The 11,779-nt window shown below is 50.0% G+C and overlaps 1 protein-coding gene across 4 annotated transcripts in view; it reads right to left on the reverse strand.

Moving 5' to 3' along the window:
- Positions 1-10,847, reverse strand: part of oip5 (opa interacting protein 5) — a 28,483-nt gene extending 17,636 nt beyond the window's left edge. Inside the window, exons 1-3 of one of the 4 annotated variants that reach the window (XM_086003831.1) lie at positions 10,670-10,695; positions 9,034-9,107; positions 6,332-6,467 (exon numbers count right to left, since the gene is read on the reverse strand). In XM_086003831.1, coding sequence (XP_085859957.1) covers positions 6,332-6,467 — 136 coding nt within the window. In that variant the 5' untranslated portion in view covers positions 9,034-9,107; positions 10,670-10,695. The other 3 variants (XM_086003828.1, XM_086003832.1, XM_086003830.1) reach the window with 3 other exon arrangements.
- Between the last annotated feature and the right edge of the window lie 932 nt (positions 10,848-11,779).

The raw sequence follows: 11,779 nt of genomic DNA on the forward strand, positions 1-11,779 counted from the left end.
TTAACTCCTCTGACATCAGACGTTTTGTGTGCTCCTGCTCCATTTTCTCCATCAGCTGCTTCTGTTGTCTTTCCAGATTCTCCAACTCTATATCAAAGAACTCTTTCGTTGCATTCAACTCTTGCTCACAACGGCGAAGCATTTGTTCTAATTGCTGTTGTAGTTTGAAATGGAGTTGAGTTCGAGCCCGGTGTCCCTCAGAAATGGGCACATCAGTAGACTTGCCAGACTCAGAATCCACAGTTAAACTATGTTGTTGTTGCTCAGTGGAATTCTGTGCTGAAACTTTGTCTTTTGCACCTGAGTTGGGCTTACCATCATCCGTTCCAGAGTCTGGGCCGACTATCTTCACCGAGTTCTCACTCGTTATTGTTTGTAGGAAATGCCAGTCCATATTCATTTTCCTAATCCACTCCCGTCCTAGTAGTGGAGAACCTCCTTCAGATATCACATATAAGTCCATTATTTGACTGTCTTCGCCCTTGTGGACCACTGCAACCTCTATTTTCCTGATGGGGGACACTCTTTGCCCCGTGTATGTTTTCAATATAATCCCCGTATCCTGTAGGGGAATATGTTGGAATAACTTTCCGTAATCTTTCTTATTTATGACCGTCAATGCCGATCCAGTGTCCAATTCCAGTTTTACTTGGACTCCTTCTATCTGAAGAGTGACCCAAATTGTCTGGAGGTCTGCACCCTTACCAGCGTTGAGTACTCTTAAGCTAGCCAGTTCATTACAGCTTAAGCTAGCCAGTTCATTACTGCTAGCGTCTGAATCGGACTCCTGTTCGGTCACCTTGTGTACCTTTGCGTATTTTCCTTGCGGTGACTTCTTGTTGCTGGTCTTCTTCCCTGACCTGCATACTCTAGCTATATGTCCAAGCCTACCACAAGTTCTACATTCTTGGTTTTTAAACCAACACTGGTTCTGATCATGCGTTGTCTTTCCACAACGATAACATTTGCCAGAACTCACACCCAATTTGTGTGCACTGAGCTCCGGTGACCGTAGCTGCATTACTGCCGTGCCTCTCGCTGCGGCTTCGTGTGCTGCTGCCATAGTGACCGCCTTCTCAAGCGTCAGCTCATTCTCCTCTAGCAGTCGCTTTTGTGTATCCTGTTTAAATAAACCACACACAAATTTGTCTCGAAGTGCCTCTGTCAGTCCCGTTCCAAACTGGCAATATTTCGCTAATTTACGCAATTCCAGCAAATAATCAGCATTGCTTTCATGCTGTAGCTGCCTTCTGTCGTAAAATTTAAATCGTTCCGCTAGCATCAGCGGCGTGGGGTTTAGATGATCTTTCAGGACAGTAACAATCTCATCGAACGTCTTATCCGCCGGTTCATCTGGTGATAACAGGTGTTTCAATTGCCCGTATGTCTTCGCACCCATTAAATTTAATAATGTTAGAGCTTTATCTTGGTCACGAATTTTATTGGCCTTACAATAATTTTTTACTCTTTCAACATATATGGCCCAATCTTCGAGGTCACTATCAAAGGTGCTAATATTCCCGTGTTTAGGCATTGTAGATTTGCAATTTCTCAGATTTTATTTTCTTTACTTGTTATCAAAGATGGCGGCTTCCCGCTCTTGCCGTCGTCCTCCGCCCACAAAATGGCGGTTTTCCCGCGCTTGGCGGTCTTCACCCGTCCCCCGACGCCGTCTCCCTTCAGCCCCCGAGTGCGGCCCTTATCTTTGGTTCCGATCGCTGGCCCGCGCTGCGCCTCGCACTTGAAGCGGCTCCCGGCCTCTGGCTCACCCGCTCGCGCGTTTCACCGCGGCTCTTATCAGGGATTGCGATCGCCCTTATCTTCTCCAACTTCCCCAGCCCTGTCTTTGCAGCCAACACTGCACGGCTTACCCCACCACCTAGGTTGAACAAGGAAACTGCAGAAAGACTTCTGTCAGTCGCTGGAAGCTGTCAGGATGTTTGCTGCACTCCAGTGCTCAGTCGCTGATGGAGGCTTCAGAGTCCTAAAGCCTGTCGCTTCTAGTGGGGTGGTGATGTTTGAAACCTCTCTTCAACTGCCGCAGGGTAAGAACCTGACTCGTCGCCAGTGTTAAGTATGTGTATTATATTGAACAATTAACACAAAGACTTAAACGTATAACTCAAACAGGTCTTTACTGGTTGGAGGTGGGGACTATACATAGGTCTTTACTTCATGCCCACAGGCGGGAACTGAGGGGGATCAGTACCCACAGTACTATTTATACCCCTATGGCCAGGAGTGGTACTGCGTATCACTACGCCCAACAAGTAGTGCAGTCCTGTCCATAGGTTCAAAGTAGCACACATATTACATACACAACACTAATTTCTTTCAGTTCCTCATTCTCACTAGGCCCTTGGTTCTCCACTATTTCCAGGAAGTTTTTTGCGTCTTCTTCCATGAAGGCAGACACAAAGTATTTGTTTAATTTCTCTGCCATTTCCTTATTCCTCATTATAATTTCTCCTGGCTCAGCCTGTAAGGGACCCACATTTACTTGTGCAAATTTTTCCTTTTTACATACCTATAGAAGCTTATACAGTCTGTTTTTATGTCTCTCGCTATTTACTCTCATTCTATTTTCCCTTTCTTTGTCAATTTCTTGGTCCTCCTTTGCTGAATTCTAAAATCCTCCCAATCCTCAGGCTTACTACAGGAAACTTTGGTTTATCCGGAGGTTAAAAGTCCGGAAAGCTCTATCTACCGGCAAAATTCAGGAGCCGTTTCCTATAAGTTTTTTTTTACTTCTCGTTGCTTTTTTTTCCCCCCCCAGTCAGGCTCTGCAAGGTCTGTAGCTAAGCAACAGCTTCAGCTAGAGACGCTTTTAAGCTGCAGCCGACTGTTTTGAAGCTGTTGCTAAGCAACAGGGTTTGTTGATTCACACGGAGCTGAAAATCTCCGTATGTTTCAACATTAGCGCTGGTTTGTCCGGCAGATTTGATGGGACGGCAACAGCTCGGTCCTGTCGGTGCCGGATATCACAAAGTTTCCTGTACTCTTTTTGGCAGCATTATAAGCCTCTTCCTTTGATCTAATACTATCTGTACCTTCTCGTTAGCCACGGTTGGACCACTTTTCCTGTGGGGTTTTTGTACCTTAAAGGAATGTATATTTAAGAGCCTGCTCCGCCATTCAATAAGATCATGGCTGATCATCGATCTCAACTCCAATTTCCCGCCCGATCTCCATATCCCTTGATTCCCCTAGAGTCCAAAAATCTATCGATCTCAGCCTTGAATATACTCAAAGACTCAGCATTCACAGTCCACTGGGGCAGAGAATTCCAAAGATTCACGACCCTCTGAGTGAAGAAATTTCTCCTCATCTCAGTCTTAAATGGCTTATCCCTTATCCTGAGACTATGCCCCCTAGTTCTAGACACTCCAGCCAGGGGAAACAACATCTCAGCATCTACCCTGTTAATCCCCTTCAGAATCTTGTATGTTTCAATGAGATCACCTCTCATTCTTCTGAACTCCAGCGAGTATAGGCCCATTCTACACAATCTCTCATCATAGGACAGCCCTCTCATCCCAGGAATCAATCTAGTGAACCTTCGTTGCACCGCCTCCAAGGCAAGTATATCCTTCCTTAGATAAGGAGACCAAAACTGTGCAGTGCTCCAGGCCCTTACATGTTGTAAATTATGTATTAATTCTTTAAATGCTAGCCATTGCTCGTCCACTGTCATACCTTTTAATGTAGTTTCCTAATCTACCTTAGCCAACTCGCCCCTCACACCGACATAGTTTGCTTTGTTTAGATTTAAGACCCTAGTTTTGGATTTAACTAAGTCACTTTCAAACTCAATATAAAATTCTATCATATTATGGTCACTCTTCCCTAAAGGCCCTTTTACTACAAGGTTATTAATTAACCCTTTCTCATTGCACAATACTAGATTTAAAATAGCCTGTTCCCGAGTTGGTTCCTCAACATACTGATCTAGAAAACTATCTTGCATACATTCCATGAATTCGTTCTCTACACTATTACTGCAAATTTGGTTTGCCCAGTCTATATGTAGATTAAAGTCCCCCATGATTACTGTATTACCCTTGTTACATGCGCCTCTAATTTCCTGATTTATACTCTGCCCTACATTACAACTACTGTTTGGGGGCCTATAAACATCTCCACACCAATGTTTTCTGCCCCTTGCTGTTTCTTAGCTCCACCCAAACTGATTCTACTTCTTGATTTTCAGTGCCAAGATCCTTTCTCTCCACTGTCTTTACCCCATCCTTTATTATTAGGGCTACCCCTCCTCCTTTTCCATTTTGCCTATCTCTTCTAAAAGTTATGTATTCTGGAATATTTAGTCCCCAACCTTGGTCACTTTGCAACCACGTCTCCATTATGGCTATTAGATTAAACCTGTTAATTTCTATCTGTGCTGCGCATTCAGATATAGTGCCTTTAGCTTTGACTTATTTCTCTTTTTCCCTGATGTCACCGTAGTCACTGATGCCCTATTACCTTTGTTACTCTCTCTGTCCCTTCATAACCCACTCTGCTTATTTTGACCCAAAACTCTACTCTGCTCTAAAGCCTTGACATTTCTTTCGCTGCTTTTAAATTTACTCTTTCCTGAAACCTCCCGGCCCCCCCTTCATTAGTTTAAAGCTCTACTGCCCTAGTTATTCATTTCGCCAGGACACTGGTCCCAGCCCGGTTTAAGTGGAGCCCGTCCCAACAGAACAGCTCCCTCTTTTCCCAGTACTGGTGCCAGTGCCCCATGAACTGAAACCCCTTCCTCCCACACCACTCTTTGAACCATGGATTTAAACCTCTAATCTGTTTGTCCCAATGCCAATTTGCCCTTTGAGTGAAGAAATTTCTCATCTCAGTCCTAAAATGGTCAACTCCTTATTCTGAGACTGTGACCCCCTATTTCTAGACTCCGCAGCCAGAGGAAACATCCTCCCAGCATCTACCCTGACAAACCCCTTAAGAATTGTATACGTTTCAATGATATCACCTCTCCTTCTAAACTCTAGGGAATATTGGTCTAGTCTACTCAATCTCTCCTCATAGGACAATCCCCCTATCTCAGGAATCAGTCTAGTGAACCTTCATTGCAATCCCTCTAAGGCAAGTACAGGAGACTTTGGTTTATCCGGAGGTTGTATGTCCAGAAACCTTGATCTACCGGCAGAAATCAGGAGCCGTTTTGTTAGGTTTTTTTTCTTCTCGTGGCTTTTTTTCCCCCAACAGTCAGGCTCTGGAAAGTCTCTCTGAAGCTGTTGCTAAGCTAGAGAGACGCTTCCAAGGTACGGGCTGACTGTTTGAAGCTGTTGCTAAGCAACAGTGTTTGTTGTCAAATACGGAGATGAAAACCTCCGTATGCTTCAACATTAACGCTGGTATGTCCGGCAGTTTTGATGGGACGGCAACCGCGCGGTCCCGTCGGTGCCAGATATAACAACGTTTCCTGTATATCCTTCCTTAGGTAAGGAGACCAAAACTGTACACAGTACTCCAGGTGTGGTCTCACCAAGGCCCTATATATAATTGCAGTAAGACTTCTTTACTCTTGTACTCCAATCCTTTTGTAATAAAGGCTAACATACCATTTGCTTTCCGTACCTGCATGTTACCTTTCTGTGATTCGTGTACAAGGACACCCAGGTCCCTCTGAACACCAACATTTCCAATCTCTCACCATTTAAAAAATATTTCTGCTTTTCTATTTTTCCCACCAAAGTAGATAACTTCACATTTCCCCACATTATATTCCATCTGCCATGTTCTTGCCCACTCACTTAACCTGTCTATATCCCTTTGCAGCCTCTTTGCGTCTTCCACACAACTTACTTTCCCACATAGCTTTGTATCAGCAGCAAACTTGGATTCATTACACTCTGTTCCCCTCATCATCTGCACAGAAAGGACAAAAAAAGAAAATGACCATGGAGCAACAACTAGATGGTCAATGTGGAAAGAAAATGATGCTCCAGGAATATCTCTTCATACGCACAAGCCCTGGGTTGGGAACCAGGGTGGGGGGGTAGTAGAAAAGGAGTGGTGTTACTTTGGAAACATCTATCATCACCACCTCCCCCACCCGCCCCCCATTATAAATCCTCTAGAAGGAAGGTTGTCCATCATCCAATTATTTCCCAGGTAAATGGGGTCTGGTGCCCACCCGAGTTATGTGTGGAAGCTAGGATGAAGAACCAATATTTGAAAACATAATCAGTCCCCTGTGGGCCTAGCACAGTCTCCCCAACACCCACCCCCAGAGCAAAGAAAGTCTAAGATCTGCAGGTGAAGTTGCAATAATGCTGGAAATCACCATCTACTATACAGCTAACCCAAAACTTACTCAAGCACATCAGCACGTTGAGTGTTGCGTTGGTGCCGCAGCACTGCAGAGAATCTCCCAACACAGTGTGGCACACCTTGCACTGGAAGATCACACAGTCCTTCACCTTCAGGGACCCAAACACCACTTTATCCATCTAGACAGGGCATGTAGGAAGAAAGAGAGACTCATCAGACCAGCCATTGCAATTTTCTTAAAATATTCAGACTATAAACATTTAACACAATTGACTTAAATATACTTCTATGTATTACAAGGTTACACACAGGAGACTGCAGGCATACACAGGATGTGGTATGCTTCTAACAAGCTGAGGTGACAATTTGCTGCAAACTGATCAGTATTTAACTCGGATCTCTTTCTATTCTAATACCATATGTTGGGATCATCCAGATAAAAGGAAAATCACTCAAATTACTGTGGCAAGAGATTACCGTAGCCTTAATAAAGTTCCTTTCCTTGTAGAGCATGTACATGAAATTAATCATGATGTAGTCTGGCAGTCACATGTGGCCTCCTGCTCATATAGTTTATTCTGGCCTGAATCTAAACTAAAACTTGCACACTCACTAATCCCCTATAGGGCTTGAAGGGTAATGTGTGGATGATACATATTCAAAACAATGAAGATGACCCTACACAGTAGGTAAGCTATCGGTCTTCACTTGAGCGTTCCTTGAAACACTAGAAACATACTAAAGTTGTTTTTTACATTGGTCTTTGGCAGCTCCCATATCTGCTTCAGCTGGCAGCTAGATCAATGTAAAATTGCCATTGTTTTGCTGCTGGGATTTAATGCCTGCCGCCAGGCATAACTGTGCGGCACTGGTGGTAGTGCCATCTATGCTCCTTGATTTCTGAACATAGGAAGGAGGCGGCCATTCAGCCCCTTGAGCCTGTTCCAGTATTCAATTAGATCATGGCTGATCATCTTAACTCCATCTTCCTGCCTTGGCTCCGTAACTTTTAATAACCTCACCCAACAAAAATTTTCAATTGACCTAGTCTCAACAGCTTTTTGTGGGGGGTGTTTTCCAGATTTCCACTACCCTTTTTGTACAGAAGTACTTCCTGACAGCAGACTACAGTGCTATTGCCCATCCACACGTGTGCAGATTTCCCACTGAACATTCAGAAATGCAACTACACTGCCAGTCACTATTCCAACTGGACTGTTCAGTCACCTACGTGCCTAGAGTCCAGGCTCCGGGCATATCAGAACCCTGTTTTTGCCTGCTGTTGTAATATTGAGCTAGAGACCAGCTTTTCACTGAGCTGGAGTGGAGCTAATTTACAGAACGAGAAACTGTTCAACCTCCGTCGCCTCCAGTCCAGATCCAAGGTCGTCCCATCCTCTGTCGTCAAATTACAGTAAGCAGACGACGCTTGCGTCTGCGCTCACTCAGAGGTCGAACTCCAAACCATCGTCAACACCTTCACCGAAGCGTACGAGAGCCTTACACTAAACATCCGTAAGACAAAGGTCCTCTACCAACCTGCCCCCGCCACACAGTACTGCCCCCGATTATCAAAATCCACGACAAGGCCTTGGACAACGTGGACCACTTTCCATACCTCGGGAGCCTACTGTCAACAAGGGCAGACGTCGGCGACGAAGTCCAACACCGCCTTCAGTGGCCTAAGAGGAAGAGAGTGTTTGAAGACCAGGACCGCAAACCCGGCACCAAGCTCATGATCTACAGAGCAGCAGTGATACCCGCCCTGCTGTATGCCTCAGAGACATGGACCATATACAGCAGGCACCTCAAAGCACTGGAGAGGTACCACCAACACTGCCTCCGCAAGATCCTTCAAATCCATTGGCAGGATAGGCGCACCAACGTCAGTGTTCTTGCTCAGGCCAACATCCCCAGCATCGAAGTTTGACCACGCTCAATCAGTTCTGGTGGACGGGTCACATCGTCAGCATGCCCGATACGAGACTCCCAAAACAAGCGCTCTACTCGGAGCTCCGGCACAGCAAGAGAGCCCCAGGTGGGCAGAGGAAATGCTTTATGGACACCCTCAAAGCCTCCTTGAAAAAGTGTAACATCCCCACGACATCTGGGAATCCCTGGCCAAGACTGCACAGAGTGGAGGAGAAGCATCCGGGAAGGCGCCAAACACCTCGAGTCTCTTTGCTGGGAGCAAGCGGAAGCCAAGCGCAGGCAGCGCAAGGAGCGCACGTCAACCCAAGCACCCCACCCACCCGCCCCTTCAACCACCGTCTGCCCCACCTGTGACAGAGACTGTAGGTCCCGCATTGGACTCATCAGTCACCTGCGAACTCATTTTTAATGTGGAAGCAAGTCATCCTCGGTTCCGAGGGACTGCCTAAGAAGAAGAAACAGTTACAATATTCTTGTATTTTTCTGTGTGCATCTAAATAACTTCAATGTTCAATATAGAAGTTCTTCAGCCATTGTCAATCAGTGTGAAAATCTCAAATCCAAAACACTAAGGGAGGGGGAGGGGGAGGGGGTAAAAAGACAAGCCAGTACAGTACTGGCAAGTACAACAACTTGCATTTATAGCACAGAAAACCATAGTTCACATGTGCATAATAAGAGAAAAATTGACACTGAGCCAAATGAGGAGATGGGACAGGTGACTAAAAGCTTAGTTAATGAGGCAGGTTTAAGGAAGTCTTAAAGGAGTACAGAGAGGTGGAGACAAAAGGCAGAGTTTTAAAGACAGAATACCAGAGCTTATGGCCGAGACAGCTGATGGCACGGCCGCCGAAGGTGGGACGGGGTACAGTTAGGTCTGATGATTTCTAAAGGAGCAGAGATACAAGGCTTTAAGGATAGTGTACCAGAGGCAGCAGTGTAACCCACATACAATTCCCTTCACTGTAACATTCCACCCCAGGACATGGCCACACTCCAAGGACACCCCTCCCCTCAGGACAGCACCTCTCCTCCAAAACACATACTGTCTCTGGCAGTCCCTCCCACCACCCAGCTCAAGGACACGCCCCTCACTGTCGCACCACCCCGGACAAATCCCTCACTGTCACCACCCACCCCCCCACCCCAGACAAACCCCTCACTGTCACCCCCCCCAGACAAACCCCTCACTGTTTCCCCCCCCGGACAAACCCCTCACTGTTTCCCCCCCGGACAAACCCCTCACAGTCACCACCGCGCCCCCCCCCCCCAGGACAAACCCCTCACTGTCAACCCCCCCCACTAGACAAACCCCTCACTGTCACCCCCCCCACCCCCAGACAAACCCCTCACTGTCCCCCCCCCAGACAAACCCCTCACTGTCGTCCCCCCCCAGACAAACCCCTCACTGTCTCTCCCCCCCCCCAGACAAACCCCTCACTGTCATCCCCCCAGACAAACCCCTCACTGTCATCCCCCCAGACAAACCCCTCACTGTCATCCCCCCCAGACAAACCCCTCACTGTCATCCCCCCCAGACAAACCCCTCACTGTCATCCCCCCCAGACAAACCCCTCACTGTCATCCCCCCCAAACCCCTCACTGTCTCCCCAGACAAACCCCTCACTGTCTCCCCAGACAAACCCCTCACTGTCTCCCCCACAGACAAACCCCTCACTGTCTCCCCCCCCGACAAACCCCTCACTGTCTCCCCCCCGACAACCCCTCACTGTCTCCCTCCCCAGACAAACCCCTCACTGTCTCCCCCCCCAGACAAACCCCTCACTGTCCTCCCCCCCCAGACAAACCCCTCACTGTCTCCCCCCCCAGACAAACCCCTCACTGTCTCCCCCCCAGACAAACCCCTCAGTCTCCCCCCCCAGACAAACCCCTCACTGTCTCCCCCCCAGACAAACCCCTCACTGTCTCCCCCCCAGACAAATCCCTCACTGTCTCCCCCCAGACAAACCCCTCACTGTCTCCCCCCCCAGACAAACCCCTCACTGTCTCCCCCCAGACAAACCCCTCACTGTCTCCCCCCAGACAAACCCCTCACTGCCTCCCCCCAGACAAACCCCTCACTGTCTCCCCCCCCAGACAAACCCCTCACTGTCTCCCCCCCCCAGACAAACCCCTCACTGTCTCCCCCCCCCAGACAAACCCCTCACTGTCTCCCCCCCCAGACAACCCCCTCACTGTCTCTCCCCCCCCGACAAACCCCCTCACTGTCTCTCCCCCCCCCGACAAACCCCCTCACTGTCTCCCCCCCCAGACAAACCCCCTCACTGTCTCCCCCCCCAGACAAACCCCCTCACTGTCTCCCCCCCCAGACAAACCCCCTCACTGTCTCCCTCCAAGACAAGCCTCTCACTGTCTCCACCCCCCCTCCCCCAAGACAAACCCCTCACTGTCTCCACCCCCCCTCCCCCAAGACAAACCCCTCACTGACCTCCCCCCACTTCAGAGCAGAGCCGCCTCACTGATTCACCCCACCCCCGGACTAACCCCGGGCTCGCGCTCACCTTGCAGCAAACGGCCGTTACAGTTATCGCGCCACCGCCCCATTCAAACCGCGCGGCTTCCGAGAGCACGCATGCGCCGTAAACCGCTCTAACTGCGCATGCGCGGAGGGGGAGCGGTGGAGGGAGAAGAGAGGAGGAGGAGGAGGGGAGAGGGAGGTGGGAGGAGGAGAGGTGGTGGGAGGAGGAGAGGTGGAGAGAGGGAGGGGAGAGGGAGGTGGAGGGAGGTGGAGAGAGGGAGGGGAGAGGGAGGTGGAGGAGGAGGGGAGGTGGAGGGAGGAGGGAGGTGAGGGAGAGGGAGGAGGGGAGAGGGAGGGAGGAGGGAGGTGGAGGGGAGGGAGGGAGGAGGGGAGGTGGAGGGGGGGGAGAGGGAGGTGGAGGGGGGGGAGAGGGAGGTGGAGGGGGGGAGAGGGAGGTGGAGGGGGGAGAGGGAGGTGGAGGGAAGAGGGAGGTGGAGGGAGGAGGGGAGAGGGAGGAGGGGAGGTGGAGGGAGGAGGGGAGAGGGAGGAGGGGAGGTGGAGGGAGGAGGGAGAGGGAGGTGGAGGGAGGAGGGGAGAGGGAGGTGGAGGGAGGAGGGGAGAGGGAGGTGGAGGGAGGAGGGGAGAGGGAGGTGGAGAGAGGGAGGTGGAGGGAGGAGGGAGAGGGAGGTGGAGGGAGGAGGGGAGAGGGAGGTGGAGGGAGGAGGGGGAGAGGGAGGTGGAGGGAGGAGGGGAGGTGGAGGGAGGAGGGAGGAGGGGAGAGGGAGGAGGGGAGAGGAGGAGGGGAGGGGGAGAGGGAGGTGGAGGGGAGGAGGGGAGAGGGAGGTGGAGGGAGGAGGGGAGGTGGAGGGGAGAGGGAGGTGGAGGGAGGAGGGGAGAGGGAGGTGGAGGGAGGAGGGGAGAGGGAGGTGGAGGGAGGAGGGGAGAGGGAGGTGGAGGGAGGAGGGGAGAGGGAGGTAGAGGGAGGTGGAGGGAGGAGGGGAGAGAGGGAGGTGAGGGAGGAGGGGGAGAGGGAGAGGGAGGTGGAGGGAGGAGGGAGGTGGAGGGAGGAGGGGAGAGGGA

Source organism: Somniosus microcephalus, chromosome 12 (assembly GCF_052327205.1).
Source record: "Somniosus microcephalus isolate GS21.2 chromosome 12, FLI_Smic_1.0, whole genome shotgun sequence".
Lineage (NCBI taxonomy): Eukaryota > Metazoa > Chordata > Chondrichthyes > Squaliformes > Somniosidae > Somniosus > Somniosus microcephalus.